Below are 27,572 nucleotides of genomic sequence, written 5' to 3'. Positions count from 1 at the left end.
CGGTCAAATAATCACTTTCATTTTACATAAGACAACCAAGATTAAAGAGATTGTGACTTCTCTGCGGTTAGGTAGCAAAACTAACTCTAGTTTTCTGGCTTTCGTTCTCGTTCTAATGATTAAGCACCCTGGCTGAATTTGCCTCGTTATAATCAAATTGTGCATCCAGGTGTGGGAGAGACCTACAGACTAGGTATCCCTTAGGGACCTCATCACGAGGTTGAGAAAACAGGATGTAAGTACTGAAAGATAAGCAGTAATAGAGGTAGCACAAGAAGGGTGGTTTAGACTCGGGTTCCTGAGTCTAAGGGAGCGGGGACGCCAACGTTAGCATGCCCAGGACAAGGGGTGGCAGACCTCGCGTGGACCACCATTCTGGAGGGGCTAGAACGAGGTGACCGAGAAGGTCCAGCTGCTGCCGCAAGAAGACTTAATTAAGGTCACATCAGCCTGGCAGGAGAATCCAGTTCCCTAGGGCCCTCTGAGAAGCAGCTTAAGCATTTCGGGCTCCGGCTGGGGAGGAATGTAAGCCACGCCCCCAGCGCGAACCCGCGTTTCAAGAACTCGAGTCGCAGGGGTCTCGAGGTACCCGAAGGGTGACCGAGCGCCCTTAGCTGACCCCACAGCGGCACCCGCGAGGGGCGCGGCTCGCGCACGGCGCCTGCGGCAACAGCGCTTCCGGGACGGCGCGCGCCGCCAGGGGGCGGGGCCGCGCGCCCAGCGCCGCCTACGTCGGGCTGCGCGACAATGGGCGGGCCGCGGAACGCGACTGCGGCGGCCGCGAGCCTGAGGGGGGCGGAGCCGCCGGCGCCGCTGCTGCCGCCGCCGCAGCCGGGGTCGGGATTTGAAAGATTAAAAACTCGGGGTGGAGTGGGCGGCGGCGTTGAATGTGTGGCGGAAGCGCCGGGGGCCGCGGCTCGGCGCGGGGCCGCACTGCCGGCGCTGTCTCCACACCATGAATTACCCCGGCCGCGGTTCCCCGCGGAGCCCGGAGCCTAACGGCCGGGGCGGCAGCGCCGCCTGGGAGCTGGGCTCGGACGCGGAGCCCCCGTTCGGCGGCGGCGTCTGCTGCTTCGATCACCTGCCCGGCGGGGACCCCGGCGACGGCCAGGTGCCCCTGGCGCTGCTGCGCGGGGAGCCGGGGCTGCACTTGGCGCCGAGCGCCGAGGACCGCGGCCACCCGCTGGCGCTGGACCCCTGCCTCAGTGACGAGAACTATGACTTCAGCTCGGCCGAGTCGGGGTCCTCGCTGCGCTACTACAGCGAGGGCGAGAGCGGCGGCGCCGGCAGCACCTCGTCGCTGCACCCGGCGCAGCAGCCGCCGCTGGTCGCGTCCAACTCCGGAGGCGGCGGGGCCGCGGGAGGGGGCCCCGGGGAGAGGAAGCGCACCCGGCCGGGGGGCTCCGCCGCCCGGCACCGCTACGAGGTGGTGACGGAGCTGGGCCCGGAGGAGGTGCGCTGGTTCTACAAGGAGGACAAGAAGACCTGGAAGCCCTTCATCGGCTACGACTCGCTCCGCATCGAGCTCGCCTTCCGGACCCTGCTGCAGGCCACGGGCGGCCAGCCCCAGGCCGAGGACCCGGACGGCGACCCCGCGGGCGGCCCGGCCTCCCCGGCGGAGGACGAGGATGAGGACGGCGTCTGCGGCTTCTGCCCGCGCGCGGCGGGGCCGGAGCCCGAGATGGAGGAGCTGGTGAACGTCGAGCGGGTGTGTGTGCGGGGCGGCCTCTACGAGGTGGACGTGACCCAGGGAGAGTGCTACCCGGTGTACTGGAACCGTGAGTGACCCGCGGGGCGAGGGGACGGGGCGGGGGGCCGGCTCGTCGCGAGTGGGGCGGGAGCTTGACCTGTGGGGAGGGAGGCGCGTCAGGCCTGGCCCTGGGTCGGAGCTGGATGGAGGTGGTGCAGGCAGAGCCGCGGGGTGATGGGGTGATGGGTGCGAGAGCAGAAGGCAGAGCCCGAGCTGCCCGAGGTCACAGGAAGATACTGCCCGGGGAGCGCCGCCTGCCATCCCTTGGAGGCAAGCCAGGAAGGCTTCATTTCGTGACCCCATCGGAGCTTTGCCTACCCGGGCATCTGATTCTGTCTCATTTACCCTGAACTGCCTATGATTTAAATAGCAACTTGTCCTTTGGAGTGGGAACGTTTGAGAGGCTGTGCACGAGAATCAACAGTTCGGTATGGAATCGGGAAAAGAAAAATGAATCCCTGGCGGGAAAGGGAAGGAGATGTTCCCCTCTCCCCCCCGGGGGCATGAAAGGTGCAAAGCAAGGCGTGAGCCAACCTGGCGAGGGGGTCTGCTCACTGTGCAATACTCGTTTATGTCTAAGTCCTTCTTTACATATTTTTAATTCTGCCTCGTAACCTTGAAAAATCCCAAGGCCTATGCCTTGTTTTCTGCATCTGTAAAATAGGGATAATTTCATTTACCTCAGAGGGCTATTGTGGAAATTAAATGAGGTAACATGTACCTAAAGGGCATTGAACTATGTGTTTCCAGTGGGTGCTTATTCACTTAGACAGCAACATAATTAATTTTATAATTAAATGTGATTAAGGGAGATGATCAGAAATCCTGCGATTGAATGTAACAAATATTTTTTAATGGATATTCTTAATTTGTAATGGATATTCTTGAAAAATAGAAGCTGTGGACCATCAACAATTTGTAATAACACCGTTTTAATTTTTATGGGCCCAGGGCCCTAACTCAGGTATCTTCGTTTACTGTCACTAGCTTTGAGTCTTCTGTACATATTACAGCGTTCTGCCTGGTATTAATTATATGTGTTAATGATTTAATTTTCTTTTATATGTTTAGCATCTTATGGGCAGAGTCCATTACCTTTATCTTTGTACTTTCATAGGGCCTAGTGCAATAGATAAAATTAATCATAAATAAATTAAAATAAATAGGTATTGGATTATATCAATAACTCAATGTTAAAACATTCATATGTTAAGCATGAGTCACTAAGACTATCAAATCACCAAATAAAATAACCAGGAAATTTAATTTCTTACCACATTTTAAATGACTGAAGACATTTGTTACCATTTTGACAAAGCCAGATTCTTATGGAATTTGTCACATCCTTCTGGTTGATTGGAAGCTTTCTAAGGATAGGTTCTGTTTATGTTCACTAATTCTTTCAGCTCTTTCATTTACTAAGTATTTGCATATGTGCATAATACTGTACTCTTGTGAAGAGGAGAAAGGGAAGGTGGGGGGAAAAGGACAATCCTTACCCTTCAGGAACTTACCATTAAGTCTTTTCTTAAAGTGACCTAGACATCACTATAAAATTTTTTCCTTTGCAGATAGACGTCAAGGACTTAGTAGTTCCAGAAAGTTGGTTCAAATGCAAGGCATCCTTGGAGAGGGCACTGGAAACCAAGAGATGTATCTTGTCCTTAGATCAGCTGAAGTATATTCACCTAGAATACTGGCTTGCTTTAGCTTATGATAAAATTGTTAATGCTTACATAGTGCTGTAACTTTACAAAGTGATTTTTTTTTCCACATTCATTATTTCTTAGTGAGAGTAAATTAATGTTAATATTCTATATATAAAGAAATGGGCTCAGTGAAATTAATAAATTGTTCAAGGTCACTCAGAAAATAGTAAAGCAGTTCACAATGGTGACAGTGCAGTGTCCATGAATCTAATCAGGCAGAAGAAAGAGAGATGGAAGGGGAGGCGTTCCCCAGCTAAATGTGGTAACCTGCAAGGACACACAGAAGCATGAAACTGCATGGCATTTTGAGGAATTTAGTACTGCAACAGCGGAGGCCAAGCCACAGGTTAGGTTTGGGGTTTGACCATTGTAGAGACACAGGCGTTGGTTAGGGAAGGAAGAGTTTGTGAAGGGAGCACCTGCCTGTTGGTGGCATATTTGGAAGAGTAGCTAGAGAAAGAACAAGGTTGACTATGAAGTTCTAAGAAGTTTAGACTTTATCCTGTGATTAATGGCAGCCCAAGAGTTGAAGGTTCTCTATTAGTTAGGTGACTGGTGATAATACAGAAGTTGAATGGAGAGTTGGGGAATATATCATTAGAATGTTAGAGTCAAATCTAGTGAGAAACAGTAAGGGACTACCAAAGTTAACCTAAAAGGACACGTAAACTTAAGTCTTCTCACATCTTTCCTAAAGCAGACAGCTAGTAGACAAATTATAAAAAATATTTTTTAACTGGTAACATCTATTGTGACTTTTCACATTTTCTAAATAGTTTTAGGCAGGACACATGTCTGTGGGTGTCCCACGCTTTCATGTGAGTTACAGTGAAAACACAATAGTGCTTTTTGTCTGTAATTAACCACTTTTCACAAAATCCATGTAACTGTGCCAGTTGGTTCTTCAGGTCTCTATTATATAGGTTTCCACACCTAGGAAGGGTGCAGCCCCCTTTGGTCTCTCCACTCTTCCTTCAAATGGAAAGAGTTGGCAGCTTTTGACCTTCCTCCCACTTTATTTTTCTTTTTTAACATTTCTGGAAACTTTCTGAGTAATAGTAACGAGAAGAGAAAAGTCCAATAATTTCCTGCGTAATCCAGTGGCCATTTAGACTTTTGTGACCCAACTGAGCCTACTGCACCTAGGCATCAGGCCAACAGGTTAGTTGTGCCTAGCGTAAAAGAAAGGTGTTATAGTTACTCTTCCTTTTGAACTCTTAGTAGCAAATAAATTTTGAACAAGTTTGGGTTACATGAATTGGGAACAGAATTTGTCTTCTGTAGATGGAAAGCCAATATTAGTACATATGAAACTGAAAAATTTTTTTATTGTCTGTTTAGTTATCTTTCTGACTGCATGTGGACATTTTAGATAAAAACTGATCATTGCTGAGTAATGACTACGTGACCTCCCTTTTCCCCTAGTGTTTTTCCTAAACTGCTTGTAGCTACCTCTTAGGCTTGTTTTGAGGGTTTTTATATATGTAGAACAGTGATTTGCACAAAGTACTATGTGTTTATTATGTCTGTATATATTCTACAACACCTTACTTGTAGAAGTTCACATAAAAGTTAATAAGGCTGATCAGTGCAAAATTGTTGAGTATCCAGGGTTTTTGTTATTCACCGATACCTCATAAGGGTGAAAGAATGTTTATAAAGAATAATAAGAAAAAAAATGGGGGCCTCCCTGGTGGCGCAAGGGGTTAAGATGCAACCTATGAAGCTGTCCACAGACACCGCAGCATGAGTTCGATCCCCGGCCAGGGAGCTACCCACATGGCGCAGCAGACCTCTCCTGACTCGCCCGCTGCTCCCCTCAGCAGTGTATTTCAGTCTCTGCCCATTCTGTTTCCCACTCTGTCTCTGGTGAATCCTCTTACCCCCCCACACTTCTGGCCTGTACCCTGGTTCTTGTATGCATAAATGAATAAATCTTTAAAAAAAAAAAACCAAGAAGAAAAAAATTGCCAAAGCATTTAGTAATAGTGATAGCAAGGTATATTATACATTATAAAAATATTTGATGAGTTTAGAATATTCTCATAGCAATTCTGATGGTAGTGATTTGTGCAACATGCACTAGGGAGTATATAATTTCCATTCATTGGCTAAATAATTATTTAATTGGCCAAGTACATATATATGAATGTATAGTTTCTAGAAGTAGTCACTAACTGTAAGCCATAGTTTTCTTCCTCTCCCTTCCCACTGCCCCCTTTTCTGATCTGCTTAAAAGACTGACTTGCATTATAATTATAAACCATTTTCCATTTTAAACACTTTAGAAATTAACCAGTCTTTATGATATATTGAAGAGATAATATTCCCAGTAAAATGAAGTAGGAAAAAACATGGCTTTTCTGCAGGTACCCAAATTATATACTTATTAATTGGCATAACTGTAACCCTCTCAGGTTTTTTAGTCAAGAATTAGTAACTAGGGCTTTCCTGGTGGCACAAGGGGTTAAGTCTTAGCACTATGAAGTTATCTGTAGCCACTGCAGCACGAGTTCGATCCCCGGCCAGGGAGCTGACTCACATGGCGCAGTGAACCTCTTCTGTCTCCCCGCTGCTCCCCTCAGCAGTGTATTTCAGTCAGTCCACCTGTTCTGCTCCCCATTCTATCTCTAGTGAATCCTCTCACTCACCTGCACCTCTGGCCTACACCCCAGCTCTTGTATGCATAAATAAATAAATCTTTTAAAAAATTAGTAGCGATAATAATTAATAATCCTTTATGAAGCACAGCACAGTACATCATGGAAAAATAATGAAGTCCGAGCTAGTAGAAGGCCCAGTATCTTCCACCCGTAAAGCAGATTTTCTCATTTGTAGAATATGCATAACCAAAATGAAAAAACCAGCCTAACAACAAGAATAATTCTTATACTTTATAGCTAATATACAGGTTACCAGAGGAAGGATTGGGGAGGGAAGATGACAGGGTTGTGGAGCTTTGTTGGAGGGTAAGTGAGGCACATTCACATGTGGAGGTGTGAAGTTGTACTCCCAAATTATATGGTTATGTAAACTAGTTTCAAATTGATGAAACTTAAAAAAAGAAACAATAAAGCAGACTTACAGGGTCAGGGACTGAAATGCCTGAATCTGAAAAAGTATTGAAGACTTTTTATCTCTTACTCTTTTTACTATATTATCTCCCACTATCCCAGACTGGAAAGTAGTCTTGAGCTGCACTGGGACCTTGACTGCTCAGGTTTGCAGAATTCTGGGAGAAGTCTTGAGAACCCCATTCTGGATCAGACCTGCTTTAGTCTGTATTTTTCAGAAGCCTATGGAAACAGCACAAGGTTCTGAATGATTAGTGAGTGATCTGTGGAGAGCAGGACTTGGTATTCTTGATCAAGTATTAAGGACTTTTCCTTTACACTGTACTAATAGCTTAAAAAAATCATCTACTATTGATCCACTTTGTATATAGCTCAAATGTAATAATGCATGTTGTGCAAGTGTTTTATTTCTCCTCCCCCTGTAGCTCCCTTTCTTTCCTCCTGTACTATTTAGCCATAAGAGATCTGTCTCTTCTTTCTCCCAAATTTTATTTCCTACATCTTTCATCTTTACATCTTGCCGAACAGTTTCTGCTTTGCTAACATCTTTCATGTCTAGAACTCCAGGACTGGTCCTTTCTTGTAGAAAACTAGAAAAGGGTAGATATTGGTAGTCAACAAACCTATGAGAATTATGGACACTGGGTGAGGAGAGCAATGACATAGAAAAGTGAGAAGGAAATGTGGAATATGTTCACAGGAAGCCACAGATGGAGATTACTGACAGAAGAGGTTGGAAGTTAGGCAGTTCTTGAATCCCTGATTGTTGGGGAATCTCATCTAAGACCTTTATCATTCCATGAGTGTAATGGAATTTAAACTGTCTTATCAAGAAAATTTTGAGCACTGATAAAGGATATAGATACAGATAGTCTCCTTTTTGCCACAATACATTCCTGAACATTTGTTTAATAAGCAGATCAAGGAAAAAGCGTAATTTTCCATAGTCATTTTAATATGTATAATCTAAGATTCTACTGAGTCTCCTTGGTAAAGAAAAATTGTTCCCACAAAAGCTGGTGTATCTCTAACAAATAAGTGGATTAATGGGATGAAAAACACAATATAGTTACTTTTTTATACTTCTTGCATTAAGGGACAAATGGAATTCAAGATGGTGAAAAGTAGGGTTTGCCTGTGCCAGAAAAAGACCTGGAGAAATATTGATATAATTGTATGAAATTATTTTATTTTGGGTGATTTTCTAATTGTATCTGATTTTCATGCAATAAATTATACTCATTTATATTCTAATATTTGTATCTTAATTCATTAAGTATTATCTAGTTGATCTTTATAATCCTTGCACTTGTATGTTCAAATAAATGTTGTTGAATGATTGAGGGCAAGGCCAGACTTTGATAATTACATTACATTATTGAAATAGTACCTTTTGGGGCAACATGGATGGAACCTGAGGTGATTATGCTAAGTGAAATAAGTCGGAAAGTAAAGGACAGATATCAGATGGCTTCACTTCTCTGTGGAATATAAATTTAAAAAAACACATATAATGGCAAAGTACAGCATACTTTGTGAAAAACACAGTGAAAAACATGCTGGTTACCAGAGAGAACTTGGGTGAAGGAGGAGGGAATCCGGCAAAGGAGATAGGGCATTAAGCACAGGAGGTTTGGTGGAGGGTGAGTGAAGCATGTTCACATAAGGAGGAGTTAAAATGTAAACCCAGAGTTACATAAACATGTAAATGATGGACAGATTTAATGTTTAAAAAAGCAGTACATTGTTACTGGTACTTCTGTATCCCAACACCTTAGATATCTAGAAATCTTAGAGAAATATAAGTTGCTTCTGAATGTATAGCTTTCCGAACAGTTGAGAGTTAAGCTTTTATTTGCTAGAATATAATTATTCATACACAATTGTAAATAGCTCATGTCAATAATTTTCCCTTTTCCTCTTCTCAGTGAACTAGCATTCTCAACAAATGCAGGGTAATCCTTGAGCCACATGATAGGGGACAAATAACTGGATAAACTATGCCAAACCCTAAGATTTCTAAGTCATATGCCATAAAATGTGCTGCTCAGTTACTTTAGATGATGCAGAGGAAGCAGAGTTGGGATTAACTTCTGAGTCCTGATACAGACATAGTTAAATACAATTTCACCCTTGTATTTTACTACATATTATATGATCAACTTTCAATTAGTATTGTCTTATTTGAATGCATTATTTTCTTCCCATGCTAGAATTGCTTCTAGGTAGGCAAAGTGTCCATGCCCTGTTGATTTACCCTCCTGGATCTTCAGTAAAACTTGCAGTTTAATGTTTGGTATATCTTTAAACATTAAGTACCCCCAGTTTTCTTTATGCTTTGGAAAATAAAATCTTTGCTGTACACCAAAAGACAGTCAATGGAAAGAGTCTACTCTAAAGAGGTTGTTAACGATTACTCGAACTGAGGAAAGCACAATATGGCTGCTCAAGCTTTTTAGTAGCACTCACTATTCCTTGCTGGCTCTCCACTGCTGAAATAAACCCTTACTATATGGCTTTCACTGAAAGAGACCCATATACATGTCTGTAAGGTTTATGAACAATGCCTGCCTTTACTGTGTATCCAGCCACCATTTAAGATTAACACTGCTACCCATGATTTCTGCTCTTTTGTCTTTCACACAAAAAAGTTCTAAAAATATTTTAGAATCTGTAAAATATAGTTGTAGTTTGTTCTTTAATGTGTTTACTATACTTAGCCTGTTCTTTTATGTAAACTACATGATTGCACTATTTTAAGTGGGGCAGAAGAGCAGACCTATGCCTCACACATGCTAAATGCTCCTTATTCGGGATTGAATTACTTAGAATTCTGACTGCCGGGCAAGATTCTGTCTTTTATGAACAAAATTGTGGTATTTGGTTTAAGGGCATACGTAATTTACATTTGTTTTCAAATCTACTCTTTACCACAACTCTGCTGCCTTCCTTTCAATTCTTACTGGTTTTCCTAGAGAGACAGCACTGTGTAATGTTTATGAATGTAAATGACCACAGGAAGCAGACTGTTCCAAATCTCAACTCTGCCGTATACTGCCTACGAGACTTTGGACAACTTCAGTTCTTTCTGCCTCAGTTTCTTCTGTAAAATGTAGATCATAGTTTCTATCTCAAAATTGCTGTGATAAATGCATTAAAATATTTAACAATCTTGAAACAGTCCATGATGATAGTAAATGCTGTTTAACAATTAGTTGTTATTTCCCCATTTCCCTTCTGCTTCTACCCTTTCAAATTTACAACCCACTGACATTCTTGGCTTTCAACTTGTCCCATTTTGATTTGTCATCTCTTTTTTGAGATAGCATTTCTTGGCCTGCTGTCTTGGTAATTAACTCTCAATTAGGCACAGCCCTTGAAGAACCCCTATAACTGTTGCTTCCTCATTTGAAAAACTGACTGATGCTTGTCTAATCGTTCAGGCCCCAGAAAGAGCTTCCTGGCTTGGGTCCCAGAGGAGTACACCAGTCATTCTTGTACAAATCTACTGCCTATGGGAAAGAAATAAAAACATTCTGAATTCTTGAGCATCTACTTTTTCTGGTATGCAGATCTCATCACCAGATATGGGAGGTACTGACTCTACCCCAGAAGCTCATTTAGGACATTTCTACCAACTACCAGGATTTTTGATACAATAGAGAACTTTACAGCTTTCTGAAAGACTGCACAGTCTCTATTGAGGCAGAGCCAGTCGTGTTCTTGGTTTTCTGCCATGTTGGCAAGAAAGAAATAGCCCATGATTCCTCTACACTGGAGACCTCAGCATGAAAACGTTGAGGGATTCCTTTTAATTGACCTGCAGTTGAATACCAGTTGTAGGGATGGCACCTCCATTCTGGAACCTAGTGCAAGATCTAGTTTCAAATATTAATCTACTCGGAGTCCAGCATTTTGAAACAGCCATCTATTTTCCAGCATTGGCAATAAAAGTACTCTTCTGAGTAGACTCAGAAAAGATCTTTGTTTTCAGATTCCCTTAGTTTGAATCCTTGAATTGCCATAGCTGTATGACTTTGGGTAAATTATAATCTGTGACCTAGTTTCTCCTTTGTAAATGGGGCTAATAATTCCTGCTTCACAGGGTTGTTATGAAGATTCCATGGAAATACATTTATATGAAACACTTAGCACCTGATTCAATAAATATTAATCATTGTGTTCAAGACAGCTGATGTGTTTGCTCTTGAAGTAGAAACCTAGCTTCTGGAAATTAAAAAGTGTGTGGTTGGCCTGTTTTATTTGTGAATAAGGAAGAGTGAAGCTATAGCTCTATCAAAATTTCTTCAAATTCAGTGATGCACGCTCTCTCTCTCTTTCTCTGTGTGTGTGTGTGTATATATATTCACTTATATATAATATATAACAGATATATGGTGTTTATATTTGACATTAATACTAAATTGAGTTAAAATTTACCATCTTGCTAGTTGTTTTCATTTGTGCCATTATTTGTTGCCCCCCCCCCCTTTTCCTGCCTTTTGGATTCACTGTTTCATAACCCTTTCCATTTCATAACCATCTTTAGCTTTTAGGGATACCATTTTTATATTAATGCTAGTGGGTGGTTTCTGAGATTTGGGGGTTCAAATTACATATATATTAGATCATTTGATGTTGTCCCCCAACTCCTGATGCTCTGTTCTATTTTTTAATTTTTCTAATTTGTCTTTTTCGTGTATGTATTTCAGTTTAGGTAATTTCTCCTAACTTAAAGTTCACTGATTCTCCCTCAGCCTTTTGAGTCTATTTACTAATGAATCTTTAAAAAGATACTCTTTATCTCTCACCATGTTCTTAACATAGCATTTTTTTTTAATTCCTGTTGTTTCCATCTCTCTGTGAATTATCCATCTAATTATGCATGGTGCCCACCTTTACCACTAGATTTTACCATATTAATCATAGGTCTTTAAAATTCTCTAATATTTCCAACATTTGGGACATGTCTCATCCATATTTGTGGACAGTTTTATGTATTGATGGTATGTTGTTTATTCTTCTTTTGCATTTTTCAACTTTTTGTTAAACAACGCTGAACTTCTGTTATAGCACATTTGAGTTTTAATGTAGGAAATTGGGGCATCTTGTCTTTGCTTGGCCTTTTGGGTCAGAGATTGATCAATTTATTTTATTGTTTTTTAAAGATTTATTTATTTATGCATCTAAGAAATGGAGTGTAGGCCAGGAGGTATGGGGGTGGCATGAGAGGATTCACTAGAGATAGAGTGGGGGGTAGAACAAACAGATCTACTGACATACGCTGCTGAGGGGTGCATCAGGCAAGTCAGGAGAGGTCTGCTGCGCCATGTGGGTAGCTCCCTGGCCGGGGATCAAACTCCTGTTGCAGTGGCTGCAGATAGCTTCCTAGTGCTGATACTTAACCCTTTGCATCACGAGGGAGTTCCTTTAGTCACATTGTCTTTGACTGTTGAGTGGGACCTTCTCCATGATTTTGCTCTTACTCCAGCACAGTTTCCTGCCCCCGCATCAAGGTTAATTGTTTTATTTTTCTCCTTTGCTTCTCCCAGTTGCTATGGGTCTTTACCTGTGCCCTAAAAGCAACAGCATTTGCTGTCCTCCTAGTAGCACTTTAAGGCTTTTATTCCATAGGTGAGATAGGAAGGGTCCAGATAAGGCTTCACACCTTTCCCACGGCTGCCATAGTCCTCTCCTGTAGGTCTGCTCCACAAGGGATATTTCCTCAGGTTTTGTACTCTTTCCCCAGTTCTCCTTATGAACTCCTGGTAAAATCTTTGAAGAAGAATGTATAAAGGGATGTAGTTTCTTCTTGTATCTGAGTCCCCAGGGGTTCTACACAACCCACTGTAGCCCACACTTGATCTTTAACAACTTGTTAAAAATTGTAGTTGAGGGCCTCCCTGGTGGTGCAGCGGTTGAGCGCTGGCCTGCAAAGCTGCCCGCAGCCTCTGCAGTGCCAGTTGGATCCCTGGCTGCTGGCGAGGGTCCCATTTGGCGCCACAGACCTCTCCTGCCGCGCCCGCTGCTCCCCTCAGCAGTGTATCATCTGCCTGTTCTGTTCCCGGCTCTGGCTCTGGTGAATCCTCTCACCCTCCCACGCTTCTGACTGTACCCAGTGCTTGTATAAATAAATAAATCTTTAAAAAAAAAAAATTGTAGCTGAATTCTTTTTACTGACTTGTATAACATCTGATGCTTACCTTGCCTTTCAATAGATACTGTTTTAGTTGTCCTTTAACCTCAAGTCTCCAAGAATTCAAGGAAAAAAATAGAATTTTCCAAATTTAGTGTGTATCTGCTTATTTAAAGGATAGAAGCATAGTCTGTTAGCCTTTAACAGTCTTTAAAAAAGAGTTAACAGACTCTTTTTGTGGTTGCTGTAGGATTTTCAGTGTACTTCTTTCGCTTGAAGTCTAACTTAAAAATTGTTATTTCATGTAGAGTGAAAGAACTTTATTGATGTACTTCCATTGATCCCTTCTTAGCCAGTTTGCTGCTGTTATGCATCTTCTTACATATGTTTTAAACCCCAAAAGAATTGTTTAAGCAATTTTAAAGAGACTTCCTTTTAAATGAGGAATCTCATGTTTACCAACTGTTCATTATTTGGTTGTTCCTCATGCCTATATATAGACTCAAATTTCCATTTAGTATTGAAATTTTCATCAAGTTCTTCTGCTTTAACAACTTCTTTAATGTACTGCAGATCTGCTGGTGAAAAATTCTTTTAACTTTTGTCTAAAAATTTTTATTTCATTTTTTTAAAGAATCCTAGATTGCCTTTTTTCCTTCAGGGCTTTGAACTTGTCATACCATTCTCTTTCACTTGCATAGTTTCTGATGAAAAGTTTGCAGATACTTTTATCTGCTAGATATTTTTTTTTCCTCTCAACTTAATCCCCTTCCCTTTACTGATGGTTTATTACAACTTAATTATGATACATGTGTGTTGGTTTGGTTTTCCTCATATTTCTTCTGCATGGGATTTGTGGAATTTCTCGGAACTATGGATTTATAGTTTTCACCAAATTTGGAGAATGATTGGCTATTGTTTCTCTGAATTTTTTTCTTCTGTTCACACTTCCCCTTTTGTGGGATTCCTCCTACATGAAAGTCTTTGATATTTCACAGGTCGGCATTTTTGTTTGTTTTCTTTTTCCTGTTTCATTTTGAATGGTTTCTATTGCTGTGTTCTTATTTGTGTTTGGTGTTCTTTTCATTTTCGATGTTGTTTTTTCCATTTCTAAGAATTTAGATATCTATTCTTTCCTTGTCATGTTTTAATTTTCCTTTACCTTCTTGACTCTAGAGAGTGTAATAATTATTTTAACACCTTTCATTATTTTACCATCTGTGTTGTTTATGGATCTGGTGCTATTGACTTTTTTGTTGCTTATTCATTAGATTATCATGCTTCTTTGAATAACTAGGGGTTTTTTTGGATGCAAGACATTGTAAGTTTTCTATTGTTTGGTGAATTTTTGGAGGTTCCTTTCTTTTCTCTCCCATTTCTCTTTTTTATGATTGTTTTCTCTTTTGATTTTGACACGGTTTAGAGATTAAATTCTGAAATGACCATACTTCATTTATAGCTAGTTAACTGGCCTGAGGTGAAACTATTTTGACAGTCTGACATCTTTGTGCTTCTTTGGTAATTAAAATTTTCTTTCAATACATTGTTTTAACCTCAGTAAGCACATTTATTTTATTCCAGAAGTACTCATCTACTGTGTACTCAGCAAAAAGAGCGATGACCTAGTCTACCTCAGATTTATTAAAAGGTTTCCAGAGAAATTTACTCTTGACTTGGATCTAAGGAAGGTTTTGAGTTTTTTGTTTGTTTGTTTGTTTACATTTTAAAAGGACAGTTTTATTAGGAAAGAGAAGCACCTGCATAGTCACAGGTGGACAGGAGAGCGGCAGATGTTGCTGCTGCTGCTGCTTTGCCAGGAAGGTTGCTATTGTCAGAGGTAATGGCATGTTTCAGGATCTGGCATTGTGAGGGAAGAGATTCTGTTTGGCAGGAGCATTGGGAACAGGGTAGATGGAAACTTGTTAGGGAAGGAGGGAATAGGTCAGGAAGGGCCTTTCATCCTGAAAATTTAAATTATCCAATGAAACATTAGAAGCTATAATGGAGAAATCTTCATTAGATTTGCCAGATTATCAATCTGCAGTATTAGAAGATAAATGGAAAGCTGGAAACATCAGGTCATAATCAAGCCAACTGAATTATTGTGGTGCTACAAGTGAGAGACAGTGATGATCTAGGGCAATGCTGAGTGGCTATTGGAGGTGTGGCGGACATAGAATGTACACTATCACTAAGTAGCTGTAAGAGGAAAGGTAGTCCAGGTTATCTCTAAATGTGTTTCATTTTGGTGGATTGTGGAGGAAGAACAGGTTTCCCACCATATCCATCTTGGGGTTACAGAGGAAAGTTACATAAGAATTTGTTTTGAAATACAACATCTAAGGTACCTGTTGTATACCCAGATAGAAGCGTCCAGTATACCATTGGACATTTATATCTGGAATGCAGAGAAAACAGTGCTAAATTAAAGATACAAAGATCCTGGTTACTTAAGTCAGAGGTCAGTCTCTGGAAATGCTCTGTTGAAGTTGTTACAGTGAAAATGTTTGCAAAAGACTTTTCCGTCACAAACATGGCAGCAAAGGGACACTAGATTAAATTCTCCTATAAAGACAACTGATGGGGAGAAATAACAAGCTCCTGGTGGGACTCAGACATGTTGGACAAAGTTGGTGATCCAACAGAATCTGTTGGAAAGTGAGCGTGACAGGGGAAGGGAGGAGAGAGAATGATAGATCTAGAATCCTTCTCCCCTCCTCCACCCACAAAGCTGGCCCACTTCACCCAGGAAAAGAAAAGAAAGAGAAAAATTTGGAGGCCATGGCAAAATCCTGAGACATCTTAGAACACCAGAAGATGACAGGAGATAGCGGACCCTGGAAAGACCATCCTACCCAGCACCATGGCGCTCCCTAGCAGACCAGGCTAAAACAGCAACAACTCACTCACTGGGAGCCATCAGAGGTCTGAGAATCAATACTCCACCAACCCACGTCTAGAAGGACCTAGCAGCTCAACAGAGAAGTACATCCCACCCAACCTGCAAGCACCTTCCAGTGGACTTGGCCTCAGGAGGTGCAGCGCTCCACACAAGACTCTTGACTCCACAGGCTGAGACATTAGATCCCATCCTACATAGTGGGGGCTGAAAAAGCAGGGACTCCTGGAACAAATCACAGCTCAAAACAGCATCTACCTCAATAGAAGACAGCCTGGAGGTGCACCTAAGTAGGAACTTAGTCCAGTAGCCCCCAGTGCCCTGGGAAGAACAACAGTAAGTACCCCCTATCTAGAGCCAGGAGTACAGCTGAAGAAAACAGAGGGAAAATACAAGATCCCCCACTACTACTCTACTCACCAGCCACAGCGGCTCAGACACCAGCCATACATAAACATCTGCACCTCAACAAGAGAAATCAGAAGTCATGCCCACCAATACCAGTAGTAATATGGCACTACAAACAGAGTAAAACCAAAAGCAAACAATAGGATAAAAGAAAAATACAAAGGATCAAAATGCTTCTTCTGGGAACAACACACTACAGAAAGAAAGTCAACCTCTAGAACCCAATAAAATGAACATAGAAGAATATCTCTGCCTGGCAGAAAAACAATTCAGAATTGCCATAATGAAAACACTTAAAGAATTAGGAGAAAACACAGAAAGGGACAAAAATGTAAGCAATGAACTGAGGAACTAGAATGAATCCCTAAAGAAGAAATTGAGGAAGTGGGGCTATCCAGAGATTAGTGAAGGACGTCAAGAATTCTGGCAGTAGTCACAAGAATAGAAGAAATGGAAGAACAAATCAGTACTCTTGAAAATAGACATAAAAAGAACCAAAAAAAAAAAAAAAACGAAAAGGAAAGAGAAGTACAAAGGAAAAAGAAAGAAGAAACACTTTGAGAACTATCTGATACCATGAGGAAAGGAAATGTAAGAGTCATAGGAATTCCAGTAAGTGAGGAAAGAGACCAAGGAACTGAGAAATTATTCAAGGACATAATTGAAGAGAACTTCTCAAAACATGAAAATGAAAATGAATATCCAGGAAGCCAGAAGAACACCATATTACCACAATGAAAGGAAAACTACAGCGAGACACATAATAGTAAAGTTTCTAGAGTCCAAGACAAGGAAAAAATAATGAAAATGATGAGGTCGAAGAAACAGATAACCTGTAAAGGAAAACCAATCAGGCTGACATCATACTTCTCTGAAGAAACACTACAGGCAAGAAGAGAATGGAGTGACATATTTTAAAAGATCGAAGTCAACAAATGTCAACCAAGAGTACTTTACCCCACAAAGCTCTCCTTCCTCTACAAAGAAAAAATAAGGACCTTCTAGACAAACGGAATCTCCAGAAATTCATTACTACTAAACCCTCACTCCAAAAAATACTACAAGAAGCCCTAAAGCCAAAACCAACAGAAGAATGAATAGGAAGACCAGAATAGGTAAGGGATAGAATCACAAAAAGGCAAACAAAATGGCAAATATGGATGCCAGTGTATCAATATTAACTCTAAATTTAAATGGACTACACCCATCAATAAAAAGACAGAGTAGCAGGCTAGCCTAAAAAACAGAACCCAACCTTCTGCTGTCTATAGGAAATACATTTTTTTTTTTTATAGAGGCATGTTTTATTTATTTATTTGTTTGTTTTGTTTATACATGCACTGGATACAGTCAGAAGCGCGGGAGGGTGAGAGAATTCACCAGAGCCAGAGCGGGGAGCAGAGCAGGCAGAAGGACCGAAGTACACTGCTGAGGGGAGCAGCGGGCGGCAGGAGAGGTCTGTGCGCCATGTGGGACCCTCCTCCAGTGGCCGGGGAGCAGCCGGGGATCGAACCGGCGCCGCAGAGGCCACGGGCAGCTTCGCAACCCAGCGCTCAACTGCTGCGCCACCGGGGAGGCCCGGAAATACATTTTAATACAAAAGATAAGCATAGATTGAGAGTAAAAGTCTGTAAAACAGTCCTACAAGCAAATGGACCAAAAAAGAAGGCAGGAACAGCTATACTTATATCAGATAAAATAGACTTCAAAATGAAAATGGTAAAAAGGATACACAGTCACTACATTATGATTAAGGGGACAGTACATCAGGAAGACATAACACTTATCAGCATATACTCCCCAAATGAAGGAGCACCAAAATATATCAGTTGTCTGAATTCAGATAATTGTCTGATATATTCCGGGCTAATAATTCAGCCTTGAAAGCAGACATTAGAGAAAATACATGTGTAGTAGGAGACTTCAGCACCCCACTCTCACCAATGGACAGATCAATGAGATTAAAAACAAGGACACTAGGGCCCTCAATAAGGACCTAGATCTCATGGGCTTAACAGACAACTATAAGACACTGCGCCCACCCCGCCCCCAAAAAAAAATCTGAGAACACATTTTTCTCAAGTGCACACAGATCATACTCTAGGATTGATCGCATATTGGGTCACAAGGCAAGCCTCAACAGATACATTAAGATCAGAATCATACCAACTATTTTTTCTGATCATAAAGGCATCAAACTAGAAATAAACAATGAAAAGAAAGCAGGGAATCCTCCTACTTCATGGAGATTGAAACCAACACTACTGGAAGGCCACTGGGTTAATGAGGAGATCAAAGAAGAAATTAAAAAATACCTAGAAATGAACGACAGTGAGTACACAACTTTTCAGAATGTATGGGACACAGCAAAAGCAGTAATAAGAGGAAAGTATATAGCAATACAGGCTCACATCAAGAAACAAAGAAGAGCTCAAAGAGACAACCTAATCTCCCATCTCAAAGAACTAGAAAAAGAAAAACAAAAAAACCCAAAGCCAGTATAAGAAAGGAAATAAAAATCAAAGCAGAAATAAGTGATCTAGAAATCAAAAAGACAATCCAAATGATCAACAAAACCAAAAGTTAGTTATTTGAAAAAAATAAACAAAATAGACAAACCTCTAGACAGGCTCACAAATTAAAAACTGGAGAAAACAAATGGGATCATAAATGAAAGAGGAGAAATTACAACAGACACAGCAGAAATCAAAAGAATAATCAGATTATTTGAACAGTTATAGGCAAACAAGCTCAACAATCTAGACGAGATGGACAAATTCCTAGAATTATATAATCATCCAAAGCTTGATAAAGAAGAAATTAAATACAGACAATTACAGGCAGTGAAATTGAAACAGTAATCAAAACTGTCCCCAGAAAAGAAAGCCCAACACCAGATGGTTTCACAAATGAATTCTGCCAGATGTTCAGAAATGAACTAGTGCTTATCTTACCTAAAAACTCTTTCAAAAAATTGAGATGGAAGGAATACTACCAAATACGTTTTATGAAGTCAACATTATACTACTACCAAAACCAGACAAGAAAAGAAAACTATGGGCCAAACTCTCTAATGAACATTGATGCAAAAATCCTCAACAAAATCTTAGCCAACAGAATCCAACAATGCGTAAGAAAAATACACCATGACCAAATAGGATTTATGCCAGGGACATACATTTTCTGATGGTTCAACATCTGAAAATCAACTAATGTAATCCAACACATCAACAAAAAGAAAAATAAAAACCATGTGATCATATCAATAGATGCTGGGAAAGTATTCGACAAAGTTCAATATCTATTTATGATGAAGGCCCTCGAAATCCTTGGGATAGAAGGAACATACCTTAATATAACAAAAGCCATATACAACAAACCCACAGCCAATATTATCCTCAACGGTGAAAAGCTGAAAGCCTTTCCCTTAAGATCTGGAGCAAGGCAAGGATGGCCTCTCTCACCACTGCTTTTCAATATAGTACTAGAAGTCCTAACCAGAGCAATAAGACAAGAGAAATACATACGAGGAATCCAAATAGGGAAAGAAGTAAAACTATCATGATTTGCAGACAATACAATATACACAGGGAATCCTAAAAACTCCACAGAAAAACTAATCAAAATTATAGTTTAGTAATGTAGCAGGATACAAAATCAACAAATGAAAATTGGTAGCCTTCTTCTATGCAAATAATCAATCTGAAGAAGAAATTAAGAAAGCTGTGCCTTTTATAATAGAAACCAAAAAAAAAATCAAATACTTGGGAATAAACCTAACAAAAGAGGTGAAGGACCTAGCCAAAGAAAATTAGAAGACACTGTTAAAAGAAATAGAAGAAGATAGAAAGAAATGGAAAGATAGTCTTTATTCATGGATTGGAAGAATTATCAAAATGGCCATCCTACTGAAAGCAATTTACAGATTCAGTGCTATTGTGATGAAAATTTCAATGACATTCTTCAAAGAAATAGAACAAATATTGATGAAATTTATATGGAGCCAGAAAAAAACTCGAATAGCCAAAACTCCCTTTACTTAAAAGAAGAAGAATGGAGGTATCACACTCCCTGATTTCTAACTGTACTACAAAGCCATAATAATTAAAACAGTTGGTACTGGAACAAAAAACAGACACACAGACCAATGGAATTGAATAGAAAACCCAGAAATAAACCCACATATTTATGGATAACTAATCTTTGACAGAGGAGCAAAGAATATGCAATGGAATAAGGACAATTTGTTCAGTAAGTGGTGCTGGGGAAACTAAACTGCTACTTGCAAAAGAATGAAGCTAGACTACTACCTCACACCATGCACAAAAAATAACTCAAAATGGATAAAAGACCTGAATGTAAGACCTGAAAACATAAAATATATAGAAGAAAATATAGGCAAAACTCTACATGACATACATCTCAGTAACATCTTCATTTTTTTTAAGATTTATTTATTTATGCATACAAGAGCTGGGGTACAGGCCAGAGATACAGAGGATGAGAGGATTCTCCAGAGACAGTGTGGGGAACAGAACAGGCAGACTGACTGAAATACACTGCTGAGGGGAGCTGCGGGCAAGACAGGAGAGGTCTGCTGTGCCATGTGAGTTGCTCCCTGGCCGGCCGGGGATCGAACTCATGCTGCAGGGGCTGCGGATTGCTTCATAGTGCTAGTGCTTAACGCCTTGCACCACCAAGGAGGCCACATCTCAGTAACATCTTTAAAGACACATCCTCCAAAGCAAAGAAAGTAAAGGAAAAGATAAACAACTGGGATTACATCAAACTAAAAAGCTTCTGAACAGCAAAAGAGACACTAACCAAAACAAAAAGACACCCTACTGATTGGGAGAAAATTTTTGCACTCAATGCAACTTAGAAGGGACTGATCACAAAAATCTACAAAGAGCTCATGCAACTCAACAAAAACAAAGTAAACAATCCAGTCCAAAAATGGGCAGAAGAGCTAAAAAGACACTTCTCCAAAGAGGAAATGCAAATCACCAGCAGGTATATGAAGAAAAAAAAAATGTTCAGCATCACTTATAATCAGGGAAATGCAAATCAAAAGCACAATGAGATACCACCTTATACCAGTGAGAAGGGCACACATTAAAAATGCAAGGCAAGGGCCTTCCCAGTGGCGCAGCAGTTGAGCGCTGGGTTGCAAAGCTGCCCACAGCCTCTGTGGCGCTGGTTTGATCCCCAGCTGCTCCCTGGCCACCGGAGGAGGGTCCCACATGGCGCGCAGACCTCTCCTGCCGCCCGCTGCTCCTCTCAGCAGTGTACTTCGGTCCTTCTGCCTTCTCTGCTCCCTGCTCTGGCTCTGGTGAATTCTCTTACCCTCCTGCACTTCTGACTGTATCCAGTGCTTGCATAAACAAACAAACAAATAATAAATCTTTTTTTAAAATGTTAAAAAAATTTTTAAGAAATTAAAAAAAAATGCAAGGCAACAGGAAATGTTGGTGAGGATGTGGGGAAAAAGGAACTCTCCCACACTGCTGGTAGGAATACAAATTGGTGCAACCATCATGGGAAGCTGTGTGGAGATTCCTCAAACTACCAAAAATGGAGCTACCATATGACCCAGCAATTCCACTCCTAGGAATCTACCCTAAGGACACAAGAAAATTAATTCAAAATGATACCTGCACTCCTGTGTTTATTGCAGCATTAATTCACTATAGGTAAGATATGAAAACAACCCAAATGTCCAAAAATAGATGACTGGATCAAGATGGCATATATACACAATGGAATATTATTGAGCAATCTAAAAAGATAAGCTCATGCCATTCACAGCAACATGGACAGAGCTTGAAGGGATCATGCTCAGTGAAATAAGCCAGAAGGAAAAAGAAAAATATCGAATGGTTTCACTTATAGGAGGAATATAGGGGGACCAATAAGGGATCAGGGAAAAAAATAACAACAATAATAATAAAGCAAAACTAGCAGGCAACCATAAAAGACATTCTGCGAGGGAGGGGCAGGAAAAGGGGTCAAAATAGGGGAGAGAAGAGCACAAGGGACTTTGGTGATGGTATACGGGTGAACTGGTGGAGGGAATTTTATAGGGACTACACAATGATGTAAAAGATATAAATGAAAAAATAAATTACAAAAAAATAAAATTTTTATTAGAATTTTAAAAAGTGCAAAAAGGAAAGAAAAAGTTTGCATTTATATTTACTTTCTATTTCATCCTTTCAAGTTTATGGGGAATATTTTTTTTAATACATTTTTCTGGACCTTCTCCCCAGAGATCCTGACATTAATATATAGAAAGGAATCTAAAAAATCCATCTTTCAATTTAATTTCTTAAGTGATTCTGACAATCAGCCAGATTTGAGAATCACAGGCTAAAACCTTAGAAAACATGTAGAGTGTAGAAGAAGGTAAGACAGACAGGTTTGAATGATACTCTACTAATTATAAAATTTCAACTCTGTTAATTTACCTTCTTTTGACTTTAGTAATCTGATAAAGGTCGTAGTCGATACTGGATTATCTCCATTAAATTAAAATTAACATTAAGAAAAAAATTGCACGAGTTTATTTTAATAACGTATACTCCATTTTTGACACAGGTCTCTCTCCCCTAGCTATATGTATTACCTGGAAAGAACTTTTTCCTTGAGCATATAAAGTTCTGTATTGTCTAGATCCACCAAAATATTAAACTTGGAAGGCTAAGGGCAAAAGTGATTTAAAGCCCTTTATTCATTTTTGAAATGAAGAGCTTGCTAACAACATTTAAAATCTTTCCTCTGTGAATTAAATGTAAGAAAAGGATCAAAATGTAATGTGAATGCCTGAACGGATCTTGTAGTAACAACCTTTGAGAACCATTATGGACTGTATTGTATTTCCCCCAAAACTTGTATGTTAAATCCTTAACTTTGGCCACTTCCTCAGATTGTGACTATATTTGGAGATAGGGCTTTTAAAGAGATGTGTGGGCCCTAATGCAATATGACTGGTGTCCTTGTAAGAGGAAAATTGTATGCACAGAGAGATTTGGGCTGCAGGTACACAGAGAAAAGACTTTATGAGGCCACAGAGAAGAGGTAGCCATTTGCAAACCAAAGAGAGAGGCCTTAGACTTCTAACCTCTAGTATTGTGAGAAATGTTTCCTTCGTTTAAGCTACCCTGAATGTGGTGTTGTATTTTGTTACAACAATCCTAGCAAACTAATACAGGACAACAATCTATCTAATTAATTTTACAGTTACATTCATGAAGAACCAAGAAATATATATAGGTTTTACCAAAACAGACCCTAGAAATCAGAATGCAGAATTAGGTTACCAGAAGGTGAAGGGTGCATTTGGGAAGGGGAATAGAGGGGGAAGAGAGCCCAGTGGATTCTGGTGAAGAATTAGTGGGTGCTTTGGTGGTGGGCATGGTGTGGTTCATACATCTGAAGATATGTGAACCTATACTCCCAGTCATATACAGTGTTGTAACCAGCTTTAAGTCAATTAAAAAAAAATTTTTTTTCCAGAACAAATATGTACAAGTTTGAAACCCTTTACAGCCTTGTTTGTTGTGTCAAGAAAAGTAAACAGTTTTCAAGGTATAATTATATTACCCAGAATTTCTTATCACTGAAATTATTTTAAACTTGGTGAGTGGTAGATATTGAAAGTGGCCCTTGCCTAGACATTGAATGATTGTTACTGTATTTTCAGTTGTGACCCAGGTATATTTTGAATTATATTTATTTATTTTATTGCATAGAATTTTATATGATTGCTAACTACTAACCCAGGTTTGCAGTTATAATATTATGGGCCAAGTTAAATGATGATTCAAGTAATGATTGTTTAATTCATTTTGTCCCACATTTTTCCTCCAGATCATGGTCCTTGTCTAGTGAATGAGTAACTGTTCAGGTATTTGAAAGGGAGGTAACATTTTGATATTTAATTCCTAATTTACAAAGCGTTCATGCCATGTACTAATTAAACACAAGTGTGAGGTGATATCTCATTGTAGTTTTGATTTGCATTTTCCTGAATATAAGCAATGATGAGCATTTTTTTCATGTACATTTTCCCATCTTTATGTCTTTGGGGAAGTGTCTGTTTTGCTTTTCTGCACATGATTTGATTGTTTATTTCTTAGAGTTGTACGAGTTCATTGGATATTAGTTCCTTTTTGTAAGTATGAAGTACAAATATCTTCTCCCATTCAGTAAGGCATATTTTCGTTTTAATGATAGTTTCTTTCACTGTGCACAGCTTTTTAGTTTGATTTAGTCCCATTTCCTTATTTTTCCTTGTTTCCCTTCCCTTCGGAGGTGAGTCCACAAAGATGCTGCTAAGGCCAATGTGAAAGAGCTTACTGCCTATGTCTTAAATGTATTTTATGGTTTCAGATCTTACATTCAAATGTTTAATGCATTTCCAGTTAATTTTTGTGCAAGTTGTAACAATAGTGGTCTAGTTTCATTCTTTTTATATGGCTGTCAATTTTTTCCCAGTACCACTTGTTGAAGGGACTTTCCTTATTCTATTGTATGCTTTTTTGCAACTTTGTCATAGACTAGCTGTCCATATGAGTATGGATTTATTTTTGGACTCAGTCCTACTCCTTTGATCTGTGTGTCTTATTTTTATTCTAATACCACACTATTTTGATTACTCTAGCTTTATATTTTTAGTGTGATCTCTCCTTGAGAGATCTCCTTATTTTTTGCCAGGTTTCCTTTTAGTATTTTGGGTTTCATGGGTCCATATAAATTTCAGTGTTGTCTTATTTCTTTGAAGAATACCGTGAAAATGGTGTGACAGACCTCTCTCCTGTCTTGCCGGCTGCTCCCCTCAGCAGTGTGTTTCGTCAGTCTGCCTGTTCTGCTCCCCGCTCTGGCTCTGGTGAATTCCCTCACCCTCCTGTGCTTCTGACTGTACCCAGTGCTTGTATAAATAAATAAATAAATCTTTAAAAAAAACCATGGAAAATTTGATAGAGATTGCACTAAATATGTATATTGCTTTGGGCAAGGGGCTGTTTTCACAATACTAATTCTTCCAATCCATGAGTATGAACTATCTTTCCATTTTTTGTATGTCTTCTGTTTCTTTTAGCAGTGTGTCATGGTTTTCATTGTACATGTCTTTCACTGACTTTGTTAATAACTAGGTATTTAATTTTTTTGAGTAATGGGTAATTGTAATGGGTTATTTTCTTCATTTCTCTATTGTTTGCATATAGGAACACAACAGAATTTTGTGTGTTGATTTTGTAGCCTATCACTTCACTGTACTGATTTATTATTGTTAATAGTTTTTTAGTGAAGCTTTAGGGTTTATATATATATATATATATATATTTTCATTTTATCTTCAGATAATGATAGTTTTGCTTCTGCTTTCCCAATTTGGATTGCTTTTACATCTTTCTCCTGCCTAACTACTCTAGCAAGGACCTCCAAAACAATTTTAAGTAGTAGTGGTAAAAACAGACATCTTGTCTTATACCTGATCTTAGAGGAAAAATTTTAAGATTCTTACCATTGGCTATGATGTTAGTTCTGGGTTTGGCATATATGGCCTCTCCATTTATTAGAATGTTTTTATCATATATCTTAACTATTGTCAATTTTTTCTATATCTGTTAATATGGTATATGATTTGATGTTTCTATTGATGTGGTAAGCTACACTGATGATTTTTATATGTTGAACCATCCTTGAATCCCTGGAATAAATTCCACTTGGTCATGATGTATTATGCTTTTTTTTTTTTTTTTGTATTATGCTTTTAATGTATTGTTGAATTCAGTATGTTGAGATATTGTTGAGGATATTTGCATCCATGATCACCAAGGATATTGGTCAATAAGTTTATTTTGTGATATCCTTGACTGCTTTTGAGTAATGTTGACCTCTTAAAATGTGTTTAGAAGCACTCCCTCTTATGTTTTTTGGAAGATTTGAGAAGGATAGGCGTTAGTTTTCTTTCAAAGTTTGGTGGAGAACTCACTAATGAAATGATCTGGTACTTGACTTTTAGTATGGGGCAGATTTTTGATTACTGTTTCAATTTCCTTGCTTATATTTGGTCTGTTCAGGTTTTCTATTCTTCCTGAGAATGTGTGCATTTCATTTACGGTATCTGATTTATGGGTATAAAGATGTTCGTAGTAGTCTCTTATAATCCTCTGTATTTCTGCTATCTCTGTTGTAACTCACTTCTGATGATACTAGAGTTTTCTGTATTCTTACTGAGTGTTGTTAGAAATCTGTCTAAATTGGTTTATTTTCTTCCAAAGAACCAGTTTTTTGTTTCATTGCCTTTTGAACTGTCTTTTTCAGTTCAATTTCATTTATTTTCACTCTAATTTTTCTTATTTAGTTCTTGTGAATTTTTGTTTCGTTTCAAAACATATTTCATTGTTCTTTTTCTGGTTCCTTAATATGTGAAGTTAGACTCCTTGTTTAAAGTTATTGTTTCCTTTTTGATTTTCTGTCCAGTTGATGTAAGTGGGATGTTGAAGTCCCATACTACTGTTGTGTTGCTATTGTCTGTCTTTAGGTTTGATAATAGTTGCTTTATCTATTTTCATGCTCCTTCATTTTTTGCACGTGTATTGATGAATGTTATGTCTTCCCCTTATGGTGATCCCTTAATTGTTGTATAATGTTCATCCTTGTCTCTTGGTACTTTCTAAGATGGAAGACTTTTATATAAGTGTAGTTGTCCCTGCCCTTTGCGGGGGGCGGGGGGGGAGGTATTTGCTTGTAGTATTGCTTTCCCATCTTTTTCTTTCTTTCTTTTTTTTAAATATTTATTTATTTATTTATACAAGCACTGAGTACAGTCAGAAGCGCGGGAGGGTGAGAGAATTCACCAGAGCCAGAGCAGGGAGCAAAACAGACAGACTGCCGAAATACACTGCCGAGGGGAGCAGCGGGTGGTGGGAAAGGTCTGCACCTGGTGGCCGGGGATCGAACCAGTGCTTCGAAACCCAGCGCTCAACCACTGCGCCACCAGGGAGGCCCTGCCATATTTTTCTTATCTTGGAACTCAGATAAGTCTCCTGAAGACAGCTTAAAGTTGGGCTTTGTTTTCTGATTCAGCCAGCCATTTTGTACCTTTTGACTGGTGATTTCAATTCATTTACATTAACAGTGATTATTGACATATTGGTACTTGCTACTGCCATTCTATATTTGTTTTCTGGTTCTATTTCCGTAATAAATTTTTTATGGGCCTCTCTTCAATCTAGATAGGAGAGTACCTTTCAACATATTTTGTAGGAGAGGTCTAGTGTTTGCAAACTTCAGCTTTTGTTTTTTAGAAAGACATTTATTTTTTCTTCATATCTGAAAAAGAGTCTTGGGGATATAGTATTCTTAGATAATAATAATATCTTTGAGTAATTTAAATATCATTAAAAATGCCATTACATTCTCTCCTTGCCTCTAGAATTTCTGTTGAAACATTTGATGTAAGCATGATAAGAGTGCCTTTAAAGGTTACCTGCTTTTTTTCCCCTAGCTACCTTCAATATTCTTTCTTTGTCTTAAACTCTTGGTAGTTTCACTACTGTGTGTCTTTAATTGTAGATCTTATTGCATT

General features: G+C 39.5%; 1 protein-coding gene across 5 annotated transcripts in view; it reads left to right on the top strand.

Annotated features, from left to right (window-relative positions):
* Positions 1–762: 762 nt before the first annotated feature.
* The window catches only part of DDHD1 (DDHD domain containing 1), a 74,505-nt gene continuing 47,695 nt past the window's right edge, over positions 763–27,572 (top strand). For 4 of the 5 annotated variants that reach the window (XM_037503360.2, XM_054690436.1, XM_054690444.1 and 1 more), the window contains exon 1: positions 925–1,778. In XM_037503360.2, the coding sequence (XP_037359257.1) occupies positions 956–1,778 (823 nt within the window). In that variant the 5' untranslated portion in view covers positions 925–955. Of the gene's footprint in view, positions 1,779–27,572 lie in introns of all 5 variants that reach the window. The other variant, XM_037503361.1, reaches the window with a different exon arrangement.

This window comes from Talpa occidentalis, unplaced genomic scaffold, assembly GCF_014898055.3.
Source record: "Talpa occidentalis isolate TD23 unplaced genomic scaffold, MPIMG_talOcc4v2.1 talOcc4.11, whole genome shotgun sequence".
Taxonomy (NCBI): Eukaryota; Metazoa; Chordata; class Mammalia; order Eulipotyphla; family Talpidae; genus Talpa; species Talpa occidentalis.
Note: the sequence above shows the minus strand (reverse complement) of the source record. Positions and strands in the feature narration are given on the sequence as shown.